At 49.3% G+C, this 25,044-nt stretch overlaps 1 protein-coding gene across 1 annotated transcript in view; it reads left to right on the top strand.

Annotated features, from left to right (window-relative positions):
• Positions 1-938: 938 nt before the first annotated feature.
• LOC144611561 (cathepsin D-like) overlaps positions 939-25,044 on the top strand; it is a 33,478-nt gene continuing 9,372 nt past the window's right edge. The window contains exons 1-7 of the mRNA XM_078430716.1: positions 939-1,094; positions 11,291-11,450; positions 14,957-15,080; positions 19,054-19,172; positions 20,733-20,932; positions 22,536-22,658; positions 24,383-24,527. Of these exons, the coding sequence (XP_078286842.1) occupies positions 1,033-1,094; positions 11,291-11,450; positions 14,957-15,080; positions 19,054-19,172; positions 20,733-20,932; positions 22,536-22,658; positions 24,383-24,527 (933 nt within the window). The 5' untranslated portion in view covers positions 939-1,032. The remainder of the gene's footprint in view (positions 1,095-11,290; positions 11,451-14,956; positions 15,081-19,053; positions 19,173-20,732; positions 20,933-22,535; positions 22,659-24,382; positions 24,528-25,044) is intronic.

The following is a 25,044-nucleotide window of genomic DNA, read 5'->3' on the forward strand; positions in this document are numbered from 1 at the left end:
ACTGGATAGACTCGGCTTGTACTCGCTGGAATTTAGAAGACTGAGGGGGGATCTTATAGAAACATATAAAATTCTTAAGGGGTTGGAGAGGCTAGATGCGGGAAGATTGTTCCCGATGTTGGGGAAGTCCAGAACAAGGGGTCACAGTTTAAGGGTAAGGGGGAAGTCTTTTAGGACCGAGATGAGAAAGATTTTTTTTCACACAGAGAGTGGTGATTTTTTTTCACACAGAGAGTGGTGAGTCTGTGGAATTCTCTGCCACAGAAGGTAGTTGAGGCCAGTTCATTGGCTATATTTAAGAGGGAGTTAGATGTGGCCCTTGTGGTTAAAGGGATCAGGGGGTATGGAGAGAAGGCAGGTACGGGATACTGAGTTGGATGATCAGCCATGATCATATACAATACAATACAATATATCTTTATTGTCATTGTACAGGGGTACAACGAGATTGGGAATGCGCCTCCCATACGATGCAATAATTTAGTTAGTTTAAACAACAGCAACCCAACTAAACAAATTGTAACAGTTTTAAGACAGAATAAAGTGCAAGTAGATCTGTGCCGGATCACTGTGCGATGTGACCATCCGGCTCAGCAGGACCGGTTGATAGCAGCTATGGATCTTCCTGCTATGGATCTTATCCATCTTAGCAGCAGGCTCGAAGGGCCGAATGGCCTACTCCTGCACCTATTTTCTATGTTTCTATGTTTACTCGTTCCCCTTAAGGAGTGGAAAGGCAAATAAATTAAGCTAAGCTAAGCTAATGATAAATGGTGGCCAGGGTGACTTGCTATGATGGAGAACCTTGAGACAGTCGCCTGACCCAACATCACATGACTGTGGCCGCCGAGAGCCCGCCCCCTCCGGGCCTGGTCACGTGGTTGGAGGCTGATTGACAGCGGGCGCGGCCAATCGGCGCCCCGGACCGGCCATACTGTATCATTTTGCAGGCGCTTGTATCATTTTGCGGGCGCCTGTTGTTTCCTGGTTGACTTCTTGCAGCCACTTTCTTGCTTCATAAGGCCACTAACTATGAAGTGGGCCCAATTGCTGGTGTTCTGCACGGTGCTCGTGGCCGCCGATGCCCTCATCAGGTGAGCAGGGCGACTGTTATTATTCTGCTTCTCCTTTTAAATCATGTAGTAGACAATGTTGGGAAGTATGTTGTTTTACATTCACAAAATGCTGGAGTAACTCAGCAGGTCAGGCAGCATCTCAGGAGAGAAGGAATGGGTGAAGAAGGGTCTCGACCCGAAACGTCACCCACTCCTTCTCTCCTGAGATGCTGCCTGACCTGCTGAGTTACTCCAGAATTTTGTGAATAAACACCTTCGATTTGTACCCAGCATCTGCAGTTATTTTCTTATACAGTCTGAAGAAGGGCCTCAACCCACTGAGTTGCCCCAGAATATCATTTTGTGTTTACATGTTCTATTGTGCTGCAGCAAGTGAGAATGTCACTGTTCTATCTGGGACATATGACAATAAAACACTCTTTGTTTGCAAGCAACTTTTTTTTTAAAGCATTCTTCTCTGTAGGGTTTTTATTTTACTCTGTGTTAGGCTCTAGTCTAGAGTAAAGGAGTCGATGCTCTGTGCACAGGCTCCGCCCAGTGAGATGATAATTCCTGGTGTTGGGTTGTTGTTCAACATTGTTATTCAACAGGGTTAAACCCTCCGCTGGGCCTCGAACTACAAACTCTCACTTAATTGTCAAATTCTAAGAAGCCATTGTAATCACTTCAAGTATATTGAACAGAGGACTGACTGTCCGGTCCATGCATCGTGCTGGCCCTTAGAATGTGACTTCCTGCTTTCAATCTAGACCTATTTTGTCCTGTTGCTGACCTGACCTGCTGAGTTACTCCAGCATTTTGTGAATAAATACCTTCGATTTGTACCAGCATCTGCAGTTATTTTCTTATATAGACCTATTCTGTTGCTCATCCAGGTACAAGTACTTCATTAATCAGGGTATTGAGTGTCGAGTATTGAGGGTTTAATGGGGCATTGAATGTCTGAAGTAGGATCTCGACCCAAAATGTTACCCACTCCTTCTCTCCAGAGATGCTGCCTGACCTGTTGAGTTACTCCACCATTTTGTGTCTCTATCTTCTGTTTAAACCAGCATCTGCAGTTCCTTCCTACACACATTGAGTGTAGAAGTTGGGTTGCTACGTTGCAGTTGTACAAGACGTTGGTGAGGCCACACCTGGAGTACGCCTGCCAAGGTGCAGTCTTGGTCACCTTCTTGTAGGAGGGATGTTTGATAAGCTGGAAAGTGTGCAGAAAGTTTACGAGGGTGTTGCCAGGACTTGAGGGAGAGGCTAGGATTTTATTTTTTGGAGTGCAGGACGCAGAGGGGTGATCTCAGTGGTGTATGATATCGTGATGGGCGATAGGTAGGGTGAATGCACAGTCTATAACCTAGGGGAGGGGAATCAAAAGCCAGAGGATGTTTGTTTAAGGTGAGAGGGACAAGATTTGATGTGAAGCCGAGGGGGAACTTTTTCCACTTGGAGGTTAATTGGATAATATGGAATATGCTGCCATAGGAGGTAGTTGAGGCAGATATTATAACATTTAAAAGACACTTGGACAGGAAAGGTTTGGTGGGATATAGGCCAAATGTGGGCAAAAAGGACTATTTTAGATGGGGGCATTTTGATTGCAATGGATGAGTTGAGCCAAAGGGCCTATTTTTGCGTAGGAAAGAACTGCGGATGTTGGTTTAAATCGAAGGTAGACACAAAATGCTGGAGTAACTCAGTGGGACAGGCAGCATCTCTGGATGGAAGGAATGGGTGACTTTTCGGATCGAGATCCTTCTTCATACTCGACCCGAAACGTCACCCATTCCGTCTATCCAGAGATGCTGCCTGTCCTACTGAGTTACTCCAGCATTTTGTGGCCATATTCAGTTGAAACCAGCATCTGCAGTTCTTTCCTACACAGGTCCATCCAGTGGTGGGGAAGATGCTGGAGTCAATTATAAAAGACGAAATTACTGAGCATTTGGATAGCAGTAACAGGATCATTCCGAGTCAGCATGGATTTACGAAGGGGAAATCATGCTTGACAAATCTACTGGAATTTTTTGAGGATGTAACTAGGAAAATTGACAGGGGAGAGTCAGTGGATGTGGTGTACCTCGACTTTCAGAAAGCCTTCGACAAGGTCCCACATAGGAGATTAGTGGGCAAAATTAGGGCACATGGTGTTGGGGGTAGGGTACTGACATGGATAGAAAATTGGTTGACAGACAGAAAGCAAAGAGTGGGGATAAATGGGTCCCTTTCGGAATGGCAGGCAGTGACCAGTGGGGTACCGCAAGGTTCGGTGCTGGGACCCCAGCTATTTACGATATACATTAATGACGTAGACGAAGGGATTAAAAGTACCATTAGCAAATTTGCAGATGATACTAAGCTGGGGGGTAGTGTGAATTGTGAGGAAGATGCAATAAGGCTGCAGGGTGACTTGGACAGGTTGTGTGAGTGGGTGGATACATGGCAGATGCAGTTTAATGTAGATAAGTGTGAGGTTATTCACTTTGGAAGTAAGAATAGAAAGGCAGATTATTATCTGAATGGTGTCAAGTTAGGAGGAGGGGGAGTTCAACGAGATCTGGGTGTCCTAGTGCATCAGTCAATGAAAGGAAGCATGCAGGTACAGCAGGCAGTGAAGAAAGCCAATGGAATGTTGGCCTTCATAACAAGAGGAGTTGAGTATAGGAGCAAAGAGGTCCTTCTACAGTTGTACCGGGCCCTGGTGAGACCGCACCTGGAGTACTGTGTGCAGTTTTGGTCTCCAAATTTGAGGAAGGATATTCTTGCTATGGAGGGCGTGCAGCGTAGGTTCACTAGGTTAATTCCCGGAATGGCGGGACTCGTATGTTGAAAGGCTGGAGCGATTGGGCTTGTATACACTGGAATTTAGAAGGATGAGGGGGGATCTTATTGAAACATATAAGATAATTAGGGGATTGGACACATTAGAGGCAGGAAACATGTTCCCAATGTTGGGGGAGTCCAGAACAAGGGGCCACAGTTTAAGAATAAGGGGTAGGCCATTTAGAACGGAGATGAGGAAGAACTTTTTCAGTCAGAGAGTGGTGAAGGTGTGGAATTCTCTGCCTCAGAAGGCAGTGGAGGCCAGTTCGTTGGATGCTTTCAAGAGAGAGCTGGATAGAGCTCTTAAGGATAGCGGAGTGAGGGGGTATGGGGAGAAGGCAGGAACGGGGTACTGATTGAGAGTGATCAGCCATGATCGCATTGAATGGCGGTGCTGGCTCGAAGGGCTGAATGGCCTACTCCTGCACCTATTGTCTATTGTATCATAAGGTCATAAGGGGTAGGAGTAGAACTAGGCCATTCGGACCATCAAGTCTACTCCACCATTTAATCATGGCTGATCTATCTCTCCCTCCCCTAACCCCATTCTCCTGTCTTCTCCCCATAAACTCTGACACCTGAACTAATCAAAAATCTATCAATCTCTGCTTTAAAAATATCCACTGGCATGGCCTGCACAGCTTTCAGTGGCAAAGAATTCCACAGATTCACCACCCTCTGACTAAAGAAAAATTTCCATCTCCTGCCTAAAATAACGTCCTTTAATTCAGAGGCTGTGACCTCTAGCCCTGGACTCTCCCACATCCTCTCCACATCCTCTCTATCCAAGCCTTTCACTATTCTGTACGTTTCAATGATGTCCCCCCCCTCATTCTTCCAAACTCCAGCGAGCACAGGCCCAGTGCCTTGTGTGTGAAATGGTGGTGGGGGGGGGGGGGGGGGGGGGAGTGTTCTTGAATGTAAAGGGCCTGTTTATATTTTAGAACTGTTAAACTTTAGGAGTCAGTTCTTGGATGTAGGAGATTAATTCTGACAAGTTCTGATCAATACTCTCCTCACAATGCAACAGGAAGCTGTGGTTGGAATTATGGAAAACCACATTGCTGGTAAAATAATGAACTGTTTCAGCTTCAGATGGTCACGAGTGGCTGGTGACTGTTGGATCATGTCAAGTACCTCATGTTTTGCGTGAAAGTGCATTTTGATTAAACATCGATAAGTGAACAAAGTTGCTTTTTTTTTTGTTGCTTGCTGTAATTCTAAGCAGTTGGAAAGTTAGATTTGATCTGTTGAAGTTTGATTGAGGTTAATGAATATCTGGAAGTGATTTGCAGCCTGATTAAATAGTGACTTTTATTTTAGGGTTTGTGTCGTAGAATAATGGCATTGTGGAGTTGAAATTCAATTTGGAAATCTAGCCGAGGTCGGTCTGGCTTATAGTGAGTGGGTGGCGTTAATGGCTTGGGATGCAACTTTAAATGCCACCGCGGGACTGGGGACTTTAAATGGGTGACGTTTCGGGGTCGAGACCCTCTCTGCAGAGATGCTGCCTGTCCCGCTGGGTTACTCCAGCTTTTTGTGCCTACCTTCGGTTTAAACCAGCATCTCCAGTTCCTTCCTGCCCATGGGGACTTTAAATTCCAGCTACTTAACGTGATGGTAGTTCTTTTCACTCGTGTTCCAGATTAGAGGGCCCAGCTCTCTAGGTGAGAGGGACAAAGTTTAAAGGACATGTGTGCGGCCTTTTTATTTTTAACCTGCAGAATTGTGAGTGCAGGGGGATGTGCTGCTTGGGGTGGTGGTTGAGGCAGATTTGATTTTGGCATTTAAGACATTTTTTGGATAGGCACAGCGATATGTATTATGTGCAGGAAGATTTTTAGATTTAGAGATACAGCTCGGAAACAGGCCCTTCGGCCCACCGAGTCCGCGCCGCCCAGCGATCCCCGCACATTAACACTATCCTACACACACTAGGGACAATTTTTTTTAACATTTACCCAGTCAATTAACCTATAAACCTGTACGTCTTTGGAGTGTGGGAGGAAACCGTAGATCTCGGAGGTCACGGGGAGAACGTGCAAACTCCGTACAGTCGGCGCCCGTAGTCAGGATCGAGCCTGAGTCTCCGGCGCTGCATTTGCTGCAAGGCAGCAACTCTACCGCTGCGCCACCGTGACACCGATGCTGGTTTAACTGCAGATGCTGGTTTAAATCGAAGGTAGACACAAAATGCTGGAGTAACTCAGCGGGTCAGGCAGCATCTCAGGTAGAGTTACTCAGCGGGTCAGGTTAGAAGCGGGCAGGTAGATAAGAGATGGCCTTGGCATGGTGTTTGGCATCGACATCATGGGCCGAAGGGCCTGTCCTCGTACTGCGGTGTTCGATGTTCTACAACTCTTGAGATCCCCTGCCTGACCTGCTGAGTTACTCCAGCATTTTGTGACCCGTTGTGGGTGAACAAACGTTTATGGGGAGAAGGCAGGCACAGGTTACTGATTGTGGACGATCAGCCATGATCACAGTGAATGGCGGTGCTGGATCGAAGGGCCAAATGGCCTCCCCCTGCACCTATTTTCTATGTTTCTTTGTTTTGGCTCCCTTCTAACCCATTCACCTCTCATCCTTAATCCCTGCCCTGTGGTTAGCAGGCAACAAAAGCTTTTCACTGAACCTCGGTACACGTAACAACAGACTAAGCTGAACTCATTTTGATTTCTCTGCCAAGGGAACCGTGCCTTTCTTTGCCCTCCTTACCCAGGACCCAAATAACTTCTCCCCGGCCTCTACTATTCTCGGCCGAGCTGATCTCTCTGCATAAGGAAACTCTGGCAACTTTGTTCCATCCTTCACAAGGCGTGATCAGACCCTGCACGCATTCGACCTGTGGCTCGGCCGGCGTTGTCTACAATTCCGTGCAAGAAGGAAGTGGTTGAAACCAAAGATAGGCACGCAGAATGCTGGAGTAGCTCGGCGGGACAGGCAGCATCTCTGGAGAGAAGGAATGGGTGACGTTTCGGGTCGAGACCCTTCTTCTGACAATTCTGACGTGACCTCCCTGTTTCTGTGGCTCGATCGAAATGTCTTAATCATAATCCAAGTTTTTTGGGGATGTGTAAGCATGCAGTTTAGTTTAAAGATCCATCACGGAAACAAGCCCTTTGGCCCAGTGAGTCCGTGCCGACTAGCGATCCCCGCACGCTAACGCTCTCCCACACACGAGGGACAATTTTACTGAAGCTGCTTAACCTACAAACCTGTACGTCTTTGGAATGTGGGAGGAAACCAGGGGGTACGGGGAGAAGGCAGGAACGGGGTACTGATTGTGAATGATCAGCTGTGATCACATTGAATGTCGGTGCTGGCTCGAAGGGCCAAATGGCCTCCTCCTGCACCTATTGTCTAAAACCCACATGGTCACAGGGAGAACGTACAGACAGCACCCGTAGTCGGGATCGAACTGAGGCCTCCGGCGCTGTGAGGCAGCAACTCTACGGCATACCTTGCTCAGTCCGTCTTAACCTACCTGATCGCAGGTGTCAACTTCTCTACATCGGCGAGACCAAGCGCAGGCTCGGCGATCTTTTCGCTGAACACCTCCGCTCAGTCCGTCTTAACCAATCTGATCTCCCGGTGGCTCAGTACTTCAACTCCCCCTCCCATTCCCAATCTGACCTTTCTGTCCTGGGCCTCTTCCATTGTCAGAGTGAGGCCCAGCGCAAATTGGAGGAACAGCACCTCATATTTCGCTTGGGCAGCTTACACCCCAGCGGTATGAGCATTGACTTCTCCAACTTCAGATAGTCCCTGCTTTCCCTCTCCATCCCCTTCCCAGTTCTTCCACTAGTCTAACTGTCTCCGACTACATCCTATCCTTGTCCCGCCCCAAAACCGGGGGTGTTGACAGGTAAATGGTTGGAGCAAAAGCCACGGGTTAAACCAGAAGGTGTGAGACGGAGGGATTGAAGAATTGCAGATTGTGAAGCCAGAGGAAGGAAGGAATGAATGTGGAGGGGGGGGAGGGAGAGAGGGGGTGGGGAGTAAAGGTGCAAGTTCAGGGAGGAGGGAGGGGGGGGGGGGTGTTGGAGGTCAGTCGATTGTCCGATGAGGTAGATCGTTAATCAGGACTGCACTCTTGTTGCGGTAGTATGGTTCAGTTGCCTGCTGACAGCTGGGAAGAAACTGTCCCTGTTGTTATTGTCCACTGAGCTTTCTGTGAACAAGGAATTTCATTGCACGCTGGTGCACATGACAATCTGAATCCAACGCCCCATCTGCAAGTTTCAGATACATGGCCACTTGATGACCGAAGCATAGAAACCTGCAGCACAGGCCATTTGGCCCATTGAGCCCATGTTGACCCAGGATTGAACTGGTTGTGTTACACCTGTTTAGTCTGCAATGAGTCCACAGCCTTGCCATCTACAGCTCTTCAGATGCCTCTGCATTGGTTCGATATTAGTTTTTGCTGCCATTCCCTTTTAATCTTTCCACTTGTTATAACAGTGAATACTGTCGATCTGCCCATTGAAAGTCCGAAGAAGGATCTCTCCCCGAAACGTCGCCAATTCCTTCTCTCCAGAGATGCTGCCTGTCCCGCTGAGTTACTCTAACCTTTTCGTGTCCATCTTCAGGGAAAGATATTCCCTTCTTTCACATCTGTGTTAATTTTTGTTTTGAATTATATGTCTCCTTTCTTCCAAAGGAGGCCTGACCCAGTGTAGGGGATTAAGTTTATTATTGTCACGTGTATCGAGGTACAGTGATTTTGCATGCTATCCAATTAAATCAAATACTGCACATAAATAGGGCTGAACATTATTTCCTTTATCCTGTCCACTGTGGATGGCTCGACTAATCAGGTATAGTCTTTCCGCTGACCGATTAGTTTAAGTTTGGCTTGGAAACAGGCCCTTCGGCCCACCGAGTCCGCACCAACCAATGATCAATGATCCTGGGATGGCAGGACTTTCATATGAAGAAAGACTGGATAGACTCGGCTTGTACTCGCTGGAATTTAGAAGATTGAGGGGGGATCTTATAGAAACTTACAAATTTCTTAAGGGGTTGGACAGGCTAGATGCAGGAAGATTGTTCCCGGTGTTGGGGAAGTCCAGAACAAGGGGTCACAGTTTAAGGATAAGGGGGAAGTCTTTTAGGACTGAGATGAGAAATTTCTTTTTCACACAGAGAGTGGTGAATCTGTGGAATTCTCTGCCACAGAAGGTAGTTGAGGCCAGTTCATTGGCTATATTTAAGAGGGAGTTAGATGTGGCCCTTGTGGCTAAAGGGATCAGGGGGTATGGAGAGAAGGCAGGTAAGGGATACTGAGTTGGATGATCAGCCATGATCATATTGAATGGCGGTGCAGGCTCGAAGGGCCGAATGGCCTACTCCTGCACCTATGTTTCTATGTTTCACACGTACACTAATTCTATCCTGCGCACACTAGGAACAATTTGCAGAAGGCAGGGACATGTACAGACCTGCACATCTTTGGAGTGCGGGAGGAAACCGGAGCACCCGGAGAAAACCCACGTGGTCACGGGGAGAGCGTGCAAGCTCCCTACAGCCTGCGCCCCGTGATCAGGATTGAGCCCGGGTCTCTGGCGCTGTCTGGCAGCAACTCTACCGCTGTGCCACAGTGCCGCCCGACAGCACGCAACAAAAAGCCTTTCACTGCCATGACAATAGACCACACTAAATGCAACCAAGTCAAAGGGAAAGAGTGAAGGGCATAGTTTAGATTTAGAGATACAGCACGGAAACAGGCCCTTCGGCCCACCGGGTCCGCGCCGCCCAGCGATCCCCGCACACTAACACCATCCTACACACACTAGTGACAATTTTTAAAAAACATTTGCCCAGCCAATTAACCTACATACCTGCACGTCTTTGGAGTGTGGGAGGAAACCGAAGATCTCGGAGAAAACCCCACGCAGGTCACGGGGAGAACGTACAAACTCCGTACAGGCGGCGCCCGTAGTCAGGATCGAACCCGAGTCTCCGGCGCTGCATTCGCTGTAAGGCAGCAACTCTACCGCTGCGCCACCGTGCCGCAGTTGTCAGAATCACAGTCCGGAAGTCATAAGACATTGAATAAAAGGGGAGGCCATTTAAAACTGAGGTGAGAAAAAACCTTTTCACCCAGAGAGTTGAGAGTTTGTGGATTTCTCTGCCACAGAGGGCAGTGGAGGCCAAATCACAAGGAGGTGGAGGAGAATCAGACTGTTCCCCAGCTCATGTAGGGACCATTCAGAAGCCTAGCAACGGAGGGGCAGAAGCTGTTCTTGACTCTGGTCCATGCTTTCAAGATTCTATATTTTCGGCCCAGCAGGGGAAGGGAGAATAATGACCAGGGTGGGAAAGGTCTTTGATTATGTTGGCTGCTTTCCCGAGGCAGCGTGAAGTGTGGATGGAGTCGGTGGAGGGGCGTCTGGTCTGTGTGATGGACTGGGCTTTGTCCACAACTCTCTGTGATTTCCTGTGATCTTGAGCCGAGCTGAGCTGTGGTGCAACCTGACAGTCTGCTTTCTGTAAGACTGGAGGTTGTGAGGGAGGATGTTTCCCTGTGAAGTACGAGGAGAGATTGATCGAGGTGCTGAGAACTGTAGACGGAAAGAATGATTGGAGACAGACGGCTCGCTTTCGTGGAGAGATCAATTGCCGCTGTTGAGCAAAAGGCCCTCGGCTGACAAGAGAAGTCGTTATTGTAGAGAATGCTTATTATCTGGAGCAGGCTATCAATGTGGTGGATGTGGAGTTTTAGTTTTAGAGATGCAGCGTGGAAACAGGCCCTTCGGCCCGCCTAGTCTGTGCCGGCAAGCGATCCCCCGCACATTAACACAATCCTACACCCACTGGACACGATTCACATTTATACCAAGCTAATTAGCCTACAAACCTGTAACTATGTAGAGTGTGGGAGGAAACCGGAGCACCTGGAGAAAGCCCACGCAGGTCACGGGGAGAACGTGCAAACTCCGTACAGACGGCACCCGTAGTCGGGATCGAACTTGCGCTGTAAGGCCGTAACTCTACGGCACGGTGGCGCAGCGGTAGAGTTGCTGCCTTACAGCGAATGCAGCGCCGGAGACTCAGGTTCGATCCTGACTACGGGCGCCGTCTGTACGGAGTTTGTACGTTCTCCCCGTGACCTGCGTGGGTTTTCTCCGAGATCTTCGGTTTCCTCCCACACTCCAAAGAAGTACAGGTTTGTAGGTTAATTGGCTGGGCAAATGTAAAAATTGTCCCTAGTGTGTGTGTGTAGGATAGTGTTAATGTGCGGGGATCGCTGGGCGGCGCGGACCCGGTGGGCCGAAGGGCCTGTTTCCGCGCTGTATCTTTAAATCTAAAAAAAATCTAAAATCTGCCGGCATTTTGGAAAAGGGGAAGTTAAGGGGGAAAAATGACTTAACATTTTTAACTCTCCACAGAATTCCGCTCACGAAGTTTAAGTCAGCACGCCAGTCTCTGACTGACGCCGCGGGTTCCATTGAGGATCTTATTGCTGCCAGACAGCGTGGGAATGGGAAGTACGCGGAATTCCCACAGAAGAAAGGAGAGACTCCGGAACTCCTCACGAACTACCTGGATGTGAGTACGGCCATCGACAGGAACAGGCCCTGTCCCACCCACTGCAGTCACAGAGCGATACAGCCCGGAAACAGGCCCAACATGCCCCCAGCTACACCAGCCCCACCTGCCCGTGTTTGGCCCATATCCCCTCCAAACCTGTCCTCTCTCCATGTACCTGTCTAACTGTTGGGAGTAACTCAGCAGGTCAGGCAGCATCTCGGGAGAGAAGGAATGGGTGACGTTTCGGGTCGAGACCCTTCTTCAGACTGAAGTACACGGAAGAAGTGTACTTCTTCAGTCTGAAGAAGGGTCTCGACCCGAAACGTCACCCATTCCTTCTCTCCCGAGATGCTGCCTGACCTGCTGAGTTACTCCAGCATTTTGTGAATAAATACCTTCGATTTGTTCCAGCATCTGCAGTTATTTTCTTATACTAACTGTTGGGATAGTCCCAGCCTCAACTACCTCCTCTGGCAGCTCGTTCCACACACCCACCACCCTTTGTGTGGAGAAAGTTACCCCTCGGGTTCCTATTAAATCTTCTCCCCTTCACCTTAAACCCATGTCCTCTGGTCCTCGATTCACCTACTCTGGGCAAGAGACTCTGTGCATCTGCCCGATCTATTCCCCTTGTGATTTTGTACACCTCTATAAGATCGCTCCTCATCCTCCTGCGCTCCAAGGAATAGAGTCCCAGCCTGCCCCAATCTCTCCCTATAGTTCAGACCCTCTAGTCCTGGCAACATCCTCGTAAATCTTTGCGCTGTTTCATGGCTTTGTCATTTAAACATGCTTTTCCCCTTGCTGGTTTGTGCTGTCTGCCTGCTATGTGCGTCCACCCCCCTTCTCCCCCCCCCCCCCCCTTTCCCCCCTTCCTGAAGCTGGTGGGAGATTGTTTCGACCCGAAACATCACCGATCCATGTTCTCCAGAGATGCTGCCTGACCCGCTGAGTGACTCCAGCACTTTTGTCACTGATGGGATTGTTTCCCGGGCAGCGATCATGAGTGATAGGAGTTAGAATGAGGCCATTCGGCCCATCGTGTCTACTCCACCATTCACTCGTGGCTAATCAGTTCCAAAAACTTTTGTAGCGAGCTTTCCAGTCACCCGAAAGACAATACACGATTACAATCGGCCACACTATTTACAGTGTTTTAGGTACACGATAAGGGAATCTCCAGTCTGAAGAAGTAGTCTCATAGAAACATAGAAAATAGGTGCAGGAGTAGGCCATTCGGCCCTTCGAGCCTGCACCGCCATTCAATGTGATCATGGCTGATCATCCAGCTCAGTAGCCTGTACCTGCCTTCTCTCCATACCCCCTGATCCCTTTAGCAAAAAGGGCCACATCTAACTCCCCCTTAAATATAGCCAATGAACTGGCCTCAACTACCTTCTGTGGCAGAGAATTCCACAGACTCACCACTCTCTGTGTGAAGAAATGTTTTCTCATCTCGGTCCTAAAAGACTTCCCCCTTATCCTTAAGCTGTGACCCCTGGTTCTGGACTCCCCCAACATCGGGAACAATCTTCCCGCATCTAGCCTCTCCAACCCTTTAAGAATTTTATATGTTTTTATAAGATCCCCCCCTCAGTCTTCTAAATTCCAGCGAGTACAAGCTCAGTCTATCCAGTCTTTCCTCATATGAAAGTCCTGCCATCCCAGGGATCAATCTGGTGAACCTTCTCTGTACTCCCTCTAAGGCAAGAACGTCTTTCCTCAGGTTAGGAGACCAAAACTGCACACAATACTCCAGGTGCGGTCTCACCAAGACCCTGTACAACTGCAGCAGAACCTCCCTGCTCCTAAACTCAAATCCTCTTGCTATGAATGCCAACATACCATTCGCTTTCTTCACTGCCTGCTGCACCTGCATGCTTGCTTTCAATGACTGGTGCACCATGACACCCAGGTCACGTTGCATCTCCCCTTCTCCCAATCGGTCACCATTCAGGTAATACTCTGCTTTCCTGTTCTTGCCGCCAAAGTGGATAACCTCACATTTATCCACATTATATTGCATCTGCCATGCATTTGCCCACTCGCCTAATCTATCCAAGTCACTCTGCAGCCTCCTAGCATCCTCTTCGCAGCTAACACTGCCACCAAGCTTCGTGTCATCCGCAAACTTAGAGATGTTGCATTCAATTCCCTCGTCCAAATCATTAATATACACTTTAAATAACTGGGGTCCCAGCACTGAGCCTTGCGGTACCCCACTAGTCACTGCCTGCCATTCCGAAAAGGACCCGTTTATTCCTACTCTTTGCTTCCTGTCCGCCAACCAATTTTCTATCCACCTCAACACTGAACCCTCAATACCGTGTGCTTTAAGTTTGTACACCAATCTCCTATGTGGGACCTTGTCGAAGGCCTTCTGAAAGTCCAGATATAACACATCGACTGGTTCTCCCTTATCCACTCTACTAGTTACATCCTCGAAAAATTCTATAAGATTCGTCAGACATGATTTGCCTTTGGTAAATCCATGCTGACTTTGTCCGATGGTTTCATCACTTTCCAAATATGATGCTATCACATCTTTAATAACTCACTCTAGCATTTTCCCCACTACCGATGTTAGGCTAACTGGTCTATAATTCCCCGTTTTCTCTCTCCCTCACTTTTTGAAAAGTGGGGTTACATTAGCTACCCTCCAGTCCTCAGGAACTACTCCAAAATCTAAAGAGTTTTGAAAAATTATCACTAATGCATCCACTATTTCTGAGGCTACTTCCTTAAGCACTCTGGGATGCAGCCTATCTGGCCCTGGGGATTTATCTGCCTTTAATCCATTTAATTTACCTAACACCACTTCCCGACTAACCTAGATTTCCCTCAGTTCCTCCATCTCATTAGACCCCCGGTCCCCCGCTATTTCCGGCAGAATGTTTATGTCTTCCTTAGTGAAGACAGAACCAAAGTATTTGTTCAATTGGTCTGCCATCTCCTTGTTCCCTATGATCAAGTCACCTGTTTCCGACTGCAAGGGACCTACATTTGTCTTAACTAATCTTTTTCTCTTGACATATCTATAAAAGCTTTTGCAGTCAGTTTTTATGTTCCTTGCCAGTTTTCCCTCGTAATCTATTTTCCCTTTCCTAATTAAGCCCTTTGTCCTCCTCTGCTGGACTCTGAATTTCTCTGAGTCTCTGAGACTCTGAGTCTCGACCCGAAACGTCACCCGTTCCTTCTCTCCAGAGATGCTGCCTGTCCCGCTGTGTTGCTCCAGCTGTGTGTACCTTCGGTTTAAACCAGCATCTGCAGTTCCTTCCTACACATGAGAAGGGAATAACGTTTAGTGCGAGGTGAAGCCAGCCAGGGCAGTCTAATGGGGTAGATAGATGCTGGCTGGAAGGCCCAAATGGCCTCCTCCAGCACCTATTACCTATTTTCTAGTAGGAGCTCAGCACTGCCCTCCTCACCCCATTCTCCTGCCACTTCCCCATAACCCCAGACACCCGTACTGATCGATCGTGTTAACGGTGCTCGGATGCTGGCTGATGCTGCTGTCTTTCCAGGCCCAGTACTACGGCCAGATTACGATCGGCACTCCGCCCCAGCACTTCACTGTGGTCTTCGACACGGGCTCGTCCAACCTCTGGGTCCCTTCGCAACACTGCTCCTTCTTTGACATTGCGTGCTGTGAGTAACCCGGGGGTCGGCCGCCGTTTGGGGTGGGGGTCGTTGCGGGGGCTGGCGCCAATCGCCCGGTGCCTAGATCAGCCCCGAAGCTGGTGGGAGGTTGTTCACAAGTCAAGCTGGGTCGATTTCATTTGTACAGCGCATTTAAACACAACCCACCTTGACCAAAGTGCTGTACGTCAGTGCAGGTGCTAAATAAGAACATACAATGGCAACACAGACATAAACAGTTCACAGCGCCCCCTCAGAAGGCCTCAAACGCTAGGGAATAGAAGCAGGTTTTGAGCCTGGACTTAAAGGAGTCGATGGAGGGGGCAGTTCTGATGGGGAGAGGGATGCTGTTCCACAGTCTAGGAGCTGCAACCGCAAAAGTGCGGTCACCCCTGAGCTTAAGCCTAGACCGCGGGATAGTGAGTAGCCCCAAGTCGGCCGACCTGAGGGACCTGGAGATAGAGAGGTGGGATAGAAGATTTTTGATATGGGGGGGGGGGGGGGGGGGGAGCCCGTTTAGGGCTTTGTATAGATAATAGGTGCAGGAGTAGGCCATTCGGCCCTTCGAGCCAGCACCGCCATTCAATATGATCATGGCTGATCATCCAACTCAGTATCCCGTACCTGCCTTCTCTCCATACCCCTTGATCCCTTTAGCCACAAGGGCCACATCTAACTCCCTCTTAAATATAGCCAATGAACTGGCCTCAACTACCTTCTGTGGCAGAGAATTCCACAGATTCACCACTCTCTGTGTGGAAAAAAAACTTTCTCATCTCGGTCCTAAAAGACTTCCCCCTTATCCTTAAACTGTGACCCCTTGTTCTGGACTTCCCCAACATCGGGAACAATCTTCCTGCATCTAGCCTGTCCAACACCTTAAGAAATTTGTAAGTTTCTATAAGATCCCCCCTCAATCTTCTAAATTCCAGCGAGTACAAGCCGAGTCTATCCAGTCTTTCTTCATATGAAAGTCCTGCCATCCCAGGAATCAATCTGGTGAACCTTCTCTGTACTCCCTCTATGGCAAGAATGTCTTTCCTCAGATTAGGAGACCAAAACTGTATGCGAATAGGAGGAGCTTGAAGTTGATTCTGTACCGTACTGGGGGTCAGTGGAGAGAGGCCAGAATCGGGGTGATGTGGTCCCTTTTACGGGCACCCGTCAGGAGTCTCGCTGCGGCGTTTTGGACCAATTGCAGGCAGGACAGGGACGATTGGCTGATCCCAGTGTACAGGGAGTTGCAGTAGTCCAGGCGGGGAGGTGCAGAGTCCACGTGGCAGGTGCAGAATTAGGCCATTCAGCCCATCAAGTCTACTCCCACCTACAACTACCACTACCACTACTTCAATCTGAAGTCTGAAGAAGGGTCTCGACCCGAAACGTCACCCATTCCTTCTCTCCTGAGATGCTGCCTTGCCCGCTGAGTTACCCCAGCAGTTCGTGTCTACCTTTGATTTTAAACCAGCATCTGCAGTTATTTTCCTACATTGCTTCAACCATGGCTGATCTATCTTCCCCCCTAACCCGGATGGCCGGAGATTGCAGGGCACTGTAGAAAATACAAGACCTCCTTTTGTCGCTTTTAGTTTAGTTTAGAGAAAGGGCGGCACGGTGGCGCAGCGGTAGAGTTGCTGCCTTACAGCGAATGCAGCGCCAGAGGCTCGGGTTCGATCCTGACTACGGGCGCTGTACTGTACGGAGTTTGTACGTTCTCCCCGTGACCTGCGTGGGTTTTCTCCGAGATCTTCGGTTTCCTCCCACACTCCAAAGACGTACAGGTATGTAGGTTAATTGGCTGGGCAAATGTAAAAATTGTCCCTAGTGTGTGTGTAGGATAGTGTTAGTGTGCGGGGATCGCTGGGCGGCGCGGACCCGGTGGGCCGAAGAGCCTGTTTCTGCGCTGTATCTCTATAAAAAAAAACACTTAAAAAAAACAGGCCCTTCGGCACACCGAGTCCGCGCCGACCAGCGATCCCCGCACACATTAACACTATCCTACACACACCAGGAATGGTGTTCAATTAGCCCACAAAACTGTACGTCTTTGGAGTGTGGGAGGAAACCGGAGCACCTGGGGAAAACCCACACGGTCACGGGGAGAACGTGCAAACTCTTTTCAGACAGCACCCGTGGTTAAGATGGAGCCCGGGTCCCCACAATGCAAGGTGATAACTCTACTGCGGCCCCACTGTGCCCATCCAAACGTCTCCCAAAGGCCACTATTGTGTAAGTGAGCACTTTCTTGCCGTGTCCTTTCTGCTGTTCTCATCCAACAACACAACAGGTACAACTTCTGTTGCTGCTTCCCGTTCCCTGTTTGTCCTCCGCAGATGCTGCCTGACCCACCGAGTCACTCCAGCACTTTCGTGGTTCCAGCTCAGTGGGTCAGGCAGCATCTCTGGAGGACATGGATGCGGCGTTTTGGGCTGTGACCCGAATCGCGGTCTGCCCATGTCCTCCACAGATGTTGCTTGGCACGGAGTTACCCAGTACTCTGTGCCACACACAGGGCAATGGAGTAGGTGTCTGGCACTCCCAGCTGCCCTGCCCTGGGAGTGTATGCTGGGACGATATCGAGGGAATTTTCCTTTGTCAAATCTGTGCCGTCTCTTGCCTGGGTGCGATGGTACGGCCTATCTTGTGTTAAATTTGCCTCGGGAGAAATTGCTTGTCAGGAAAGGACAATGGTGATTTGATGGGTAGGAAGGAATTGCAGATGCTGGATTACGGAGACAAAATTTGTATCAGGGGGGGCAGTCGGACTGGTGGGTTAAAACATGGTCGTAGAGCTGGAGAAAGGACTGTTCCTGGGGTGGACTTTTCTCTAAAGATAGACGCCAAATGCATGGCAGATGCAGTATAATGTGGATAAATGTGAGGTTATCCACTTTGGTGGCAAGAACAGGAAAGCAGATTATTACCTGAATGGTGACCGACTAGGAGAAGGGGAGATGCAACGTGACCTGGGTGTCGTGGTGCACCAGTCATTGAAAGCAAGCGTGCAGGTGCAGCAGGCAGTGAAGAAAGTGAATGGTATGTTGGCATTCATAGCAAGAGGATTTGAGTTTAGGAGCAGGGAGGTTGTGCTTCAGTTGTACAGGGTCTTGGTGAGACCGCACCTGGAGTATTATGTGCAGTTTTGGTCTCCTAATCTGAGGAAAGACGTTCTTGCCTTAGAGGGAGTACAGAGAAGGTTCACCAGATTGATCCCTGGGATGGCGGGACTTTCATATGAAGAAAGACTGGATAGACTAGGCTTGTACTCGCTGGAATTTAGAAGACTGAGGGGGGATCTTATAGAAACATATAAAATTCTTAAGGGGTTGGAGAGGCTAGATGCGGGAAGATTGTTCCCGATGTTGGGGAAGTCCAGAACCAGGTGTCAAAGCTTAAGGATAAGGGGGAAGTCTTTTAGGACCGAGATGAGAAAACATTTCTTCACACAGACAGTGTTGAGTCTGTGGAATTCTCTGCCACAGAAGGTAGTTGAGGCCAGTTCATTGGCTATATTTAAGAGGGAGTTAGATGTGGCCCTTGTGGCTAAAGGGATCAGGGGGTATGGAGAGAAGGCAGGTACAGGTTACTGAGCTGGATGATCAGCCATGATCATATTGAATGGCGGTGCGTACAGGCTCGAAGGGCCGAATGGCCTACTCCTGCACCTATTTTCTATGTTTCTAAATGCTGCAACAACTTGCCCCAGAGCTCAATCTTGAAGTTGGTAGAGCTCTAGGGGCTAGCGGAATCAAGGGATATGGGGAGAAGGCAGGCACGGGTTACTGATTGTGGGTGATCACAATGAATGGCGGTGCCGGCTCGAAGGGCAAAATGGCCGCCTCCTGCACCTATTTTCTATGTTTCTACGTAACTCAGCGGGACAGGCAGCATCCCGGGAGAGGAGGGGTGGGTGACGTTTCGGGCCGAGACCCTTTCAAGCTTGGCTTTTTTTCTTTTTACAAACTGAGCCCTTTCTGTTCAGGGATTCATCGCAAGTACAAATCGGAGGCCTCCAGCACCTACGTGAAAAACGGGACGCCGTTTGCCATCCGCTATGGCAGTGGCAGTCTGACTGGATTCCTGAGCCAGGACATTGTAACAGTAAGTGGAGCGGTCTGTCCTGGGTCAGGCTCCGAATGGCCATGTGCCCTCTATAGACAATAGATGCAGGAGGAGGCCATTCGGCCCTTTGAGCCAGCACCGCCATTCAATGTGATCATGGCTGATCATTCTCAATCAGTACCCCGTCCCTGCCATCTCCCCATACCCCCTGACTCCGCTATCCTTAAGAGCTCTATCTAGCTCTCTCTTGAATGCATTCAGAGAATTGGCCTCCACTGCCTTCTGAGGCAGAGAATTCCACAGATTCACAACTCTCCGACTGAAAATGTTTTTCCTCATCTCAGTTCTAAATGGCCTACCCCTTATTCTTAAACTATGGTCCCCTTGTTCTGGACTCCCCCCCCCCCCAACATTGGGAACATGTTTCCTGCCTCTAAGTCGTGCCACCGTGACTGACATCTGTATACTAAAACTCTCGTTTGTTTGTTTGTTTGTTCCTGAACTACAGCCAAAACGGTACACGATAGCGCGACAGTTTTAGGCCCACCTTACTCACCATCGTCCCTTTGGTGCTAATGGAAGAGGTTTCATTGAAATCGGTGTTATATTTTTAAAGTTATTCACATTTTAAAGTTTAAATCTATCTCCTAGGGAGAGAGGGGGGAGGGAGGGGGAGAGGAAGGAGGGGGGGAGGGGGAGGGGAGGGAGGGGGGGAGGGAGCATAAGGGGGGTTGGGGGGATGAAGTGCTGGACCAATGCAGGAGAGTTTTGGGCCCAACACTTGACACTTGGTCAACAGAAGGCACTTGGTCTAGTGTCTTCTAATGCTGGGAAGTGGATAACGTTTTATTTCATCACCGTCGTGGTTCGGCGTGAGGGTGGCGCGGCGGTAGAGATGCTGCCTTGCAGCGCACGAGACGGAATCTTTGCACGGTCGATCGTACACTGTCAACGTACCTACGCCAACACGTTTACAACCCCGGCTCTCACAGAGCAGTAGAGCTGCCGCCTCACAGAGACAAGAGACAATAGGTGCAGGAGGAGGCCATTCAGCCCTTCGAGCCAGCACCGCCATTCAATGTGATCGTGGCTGATCATTCTCAATCAGTACCCCGTTCCTGCCTTCTCCCCATGCCCCCTGACTCCGCTATCCTTAAGAGGTCTATCCGGCTCTCTCTTGAATGCATTCAGAGAATTGGCCTCCACTGCCTTCTGAGGCAGAGAATTCCACAGATTCACAACTCTCTGACTGAAAAAGTTTTTCCTCATCTCAGTTCTAAATGGCCTACCCCCTTATTCTTAAACTGTGGCCCCTTGTTCTGGACTCCCCCAACATTGGGAACATGTTTCCTGCCTCTAACCACATTCAAAACATCACTGAAGTCTCACCTCTTCAGCACTGCCTTCAACCACTGAAGGTCACCTCACCTTCTGTCTCCTTTCTCTGTTCGTTTAATTATTTATCTATTTATTCACTTCTCTATGTTCTATAAATCCCTGTAAAGCGTCTTTGAGTGTTTGAAAAGCGCTATATAAATGTAATGCATTATTATTATTATTATTAACGTGTCCAACCCCCTGCTTCACTTTGACTTCTAGATCGGTGACATGAAGACCCCAAAGCAGATCTTTGCTGAGGCCGTGAAGCAGCCAGGGTTGACTTTCATTGCTGCGAAGTTCGATGGGATCCTAGGCATGGCTTACCCAACCATCTCCGTTGATCGTGTCCTCCCGGTCTTTGACAACATGATGAAACAGAAACTGGTGGAGAAAGACATCTTCTCCTTTTACCTCAACAGGTGAGCGTTGCCTGCAGAGTATTTTGCTCAAAGATTGTTGTCAGTCCTAAATGGCCTATCCCTTATTCTTAAACTGTGACCCCCCTCGTTTTTCTCCCACACTCAAAAGACGTAGAAGTTTGTAGATTAATTGGCTTCGGTAAAAATTGTAAATCGTCCCTCGTGGGCAGTGTTAGGATAGTGCTAGTGTACGGGGCTAGCAGCACGGACCGGATGGGCCGAAGGGCCTGCTTTCCACGCTGTATCTCTAAACTAAACTAAAATAATCACAGACGACAGACACACAAAATGCTGGGGTAACTCAGCGGGACAGGCAGGCAGCGTCTCTGGAGAGAAGGAACGGGCGACGTTTCGGGTCGAGACCCCGTTCTTCAGACTGAGTGTCCGGGGAGAGGGAAACGAGAGATATGGAAGGGTAAGGTGTGAAAAATGGGAGATCAAAGGGGACGAAGGTCAAGGAAAATGTATTATCGATCATGGATCATTCTGAAGAAAGGTCTCGACCCGAAGTGTGACCCATTCCTTCTTTCCAGACGTGTTGCCTGTCCCGCTGAGTTACTCCAGCATTTTGTGTCTACGGTTTAAACCAAAGATACTAGAGGAACAAGATGGACCACTCCGTCGAAATTGCCTATACTGAAGTGTAGTGCGCAAAGGAGCCTAACGTCCGCCATTTTAGTAAGCAAAACCCGCCGTTCGCTCTGCCTCTCGCAGTGTAATCAGTGTTTTGGGGGAACAGTATGTGTGATGATACCATTAAAATGCACAATATATCTCATCTATCAACTCACAGATTTTTGTTATTTTTCTTTTTAAATTGGTTCTGCCGACTAAAATGGCGCCGTGACGTACTGCGGTTTTTGGGGTTGAGTGGTCTATCTTGCTCTGCTCTATTATAGACAATAGGTGCAGGAGGAGGCCCTTCGAGCCATCACCACCATTCAATGTGATCGTGGCTGATCATTCTCAATCAGTACCCCGTTCCTGCCTTCTCCCCATACCCCCTGACTCCGTTATCCTTAAGAGCTCTTTCTAGCTCTCTCTTGAATGCATTCAGAGAATTGGCCTCCACTGCCTTCTGAGGCAGAGAATTCCACAGATTCACAACTCTCTGACTGAAAAAGTTCTTCCTCATCTCAGTTCTAAATGGCCTACCCCTTATTCTTAAACTGTGGCCCCTTGTTCTGGACTCCCCCAACATTGGGAACATGTTTCCTGCCTCTAACGTGTCCAACCGCTTAATAGTCTTATACGTTTCGATAAGATCTCCTCTCATCCTTCTAAATTCCAGTGTATACAAGCCTCGCCGCTCCAGTCTTTCAACATATGACAGTCCCGCCATTCCGGGAATTAACCTAGTAAACCTACGCTGCACGCCCTCAATAGCAAGAATATCCTTCCTCAAATTTGGAGACCAAAACTGCACACAGTACTCCAGGTGCGGTCTCACCAGGGCCCTTTGGTTACCTTTGGTTTAAACCAGCATCCACTGGATTTTTTTTGTTCCCTTAAATTTCCTCACCCACCCCAGCCCCTCCGACTATTTTCTTTGCGTATTTTCTTTGCTGTTTTCTGACGTTCCTGCTGCTGTCTTGTGTCTCAGGAACCCGAGCACGCAGCCGGGCGGGGAGCTGTTGCTGGGTGGCGTGGACTCCAAGTATTTCACCGGTGAATTCCACTACCTGAACGTCACGCGCCAGGCCTATTGGCAAATCAAAGCTGACCGGTAAGTGGAGGCCGACGTTGGCTCGTCCCAATCGCCCGTCCAATGCGCCCTTCCCACTTGGAGGTACAGATCCACCGGGGGGAGTGGGGTGTCCCACCGCACTTCCCAAACTCCTCTACGCATCTGGCCAGTTATCCCGTCACGGGAACGTCTCGGGAACGTCTCGCCGGCTGCGTTGCTGATATTCCATATCATAGAAACCACGTGGGTTTTCTCCGGGTGCTCTGGTTTCCTCCCGCACTCCAAAGATGTGCAGGTCTGTACATGTCCCTGACTTCTGCAAATTGTTCCTAGTGTGTGCAGGATAGAATTAGTGTACGTGTGAAACATAGAAACATAGAAAATAGGTGCAGGAGTAGGCCATTCGGCCCTTCGAGCCTGCACCGCCATTCATTATGATCATGACTGATCATCCAACTCAGTATCCCGTACCTGCCTTCTCTCCATACCCCCTGATCCCTTTAGCCCCAAGGGCCACATCTAACTCCCTCTTAAATATAGCCAATGAACTGGCCTCAACTACCTTCTGTGGCAGAGAATTCCACAGATTCACCACTCTCTGTGTGGAAAAAAAACTTTCTCATCTCGGTCCTAAGACTTCCCCCTTATCCTTAAACTGTGACCCCTTGTTCTGGACTTCCCCAACATCGGGAACAATCTTCCCGCATCTAGCCTGTCCAACCCCTTAAGAATTTTGTAAGTTTCTATAAGATCCCCCCTCAATCTTCTAAATTCCAGCGAGTACAAGCCGAGTCTATCCAGTCTTTCTTCATATGAAAGTCCTGCCATCCCAGGAATCAATCTGGTGAACCTTCTCTGTACTCCCTCTATGGCAAGAATGTCTTTCCTCAGATTAGGAGACCAAAACTGTACGCAATACTCCAGGTGCGGTCTCACCAATGCCCTGTACAACTGCAGCAGAACCTCCCTGCTCCTATACTCGAATCCCCTCGCTATGAATGCCAACATACCATTCGCTTTCTTCGCTGCCTGCTGCACCTGCATGCCTACTTTCAATGACTGGTGTACCACGTCACCCAGGTCTCGTTGCATCTCCCCTTCTCCTAATATCCTTGGAACTTTGACCGGTGCAGCACAAGAACAGTGTGGGGCGCGGTGGCTACTGCCTCGCGACACCAGACACCCGGCGTCGGTCCTGACTACCGGCCCGCCGTCTATACCTTCTCCCCGTGACCTGCGTTTGGTTTTCCCCGGGCGCTCAAGGGTTTCCTCCCACATTCCAATGACGTACAGGTTTGTCGGTTCATTGGCTTCGGTAAAGATTGTAAATTGTCCCTCGTGTGATGGTGCTGGTGGGCGGGGATCGCTGGTCGGCGCGGACTCGGTGGGCCGAAGGGCCTGTTTCTGCGCTGTATCTCTAAACTAAATCTGTGCTGCAAACCCGTGCGTCTTTGGCGTGCGGGAGGAAACCGAAGATCTTGGAGAAAACCCACGGGGAGAACGTGCAAACTCCGTACAGACGGCGCCCGTAGTCGGGATCGAACCTGTTGCTGTAAGGCAGCAACTCTACCGCTGCGCCGCCGTGCCTTATGTTTGGGGATCGCTGGTCAGTGCAGACTCGGTGGGCCGAAGGGCCTGTTTCCGCGCTGTATCTCTAAACTAAACTGAAATATTTGGTCATTTTAATCTGATCCTGTTACGACAGTTCTCAAAATGCTGCTGTTCCTTGTTTTGCTCTTCCCTCCCTCCTGAAAACCTCGCAGGGTGTCGGTGGGCTCTCAGTTGACCCTGTGCAAGGGTGGTTGCCAAGCGATCGTGGACACGGGGACATCGCTCATGGTTGGACCTGTGGAGGAGGTTAAAGCCCTTCAGAGGGCCATCGGCGCATTCCCCCTCATTGGGGGAGAGGTACGTGGAGCTGGTACACTTGCTCAGGCAACTATACGGGTGCTGTCTGTGTGGAGTTTGTACCAAAGATACTAGAGGAACAAGATGGACCACTCCGTTGAAATCGCCTATACTGAAGTGTAGTGCACAAAGGAGCCATTTTAGTAAGCAAAACCCGCCTCTCGCAGTGTAATCAGAGTTTTGGGGGAACAGTCTACACTGGAATTTAGAAGGATGAGAGGAGATCTTATCGAAACGTATAAGATTATTAAGGGGTTGGACACGTTAGAGGCAGGAAACATGTTCCCAATGTTGGGGGAGTCCAGAACAAGGGGCCACAGTTTAAGAATAAGTGGTAGGCCATTTAGAACTGAGATGAGGAAAAACTTTTTCAGTCAGAGAGTTGTGAATCTGTGGAATTCTCTGCCTCAGAAGGCAGTGGAGGCCAATTCTCTGAATGCATTCAAGAGAGAGCTGGATAGAGCTCTTAAGGATAGCGGAGTCAGGGGGTATGGGGAGAAGGCAGGAACGGGGTACT

The sequence above is a fragment of the Rhinoraja longicauda genome, chromosome 40 (assembly GCF_053455715.1).
Source record: "Rhinoraja longicauda isolate Sanriku21f chromosome 40, sRhiLon1.1, whole genome shotgun sequence".
NCBI classification, from domain to species: Eukaryota; Metazoa; Chordata; class Chondrichthyes; order Rajiformes; family Arhynchobatidae; genus Rhinoraja; species Rhinoraja longicauda.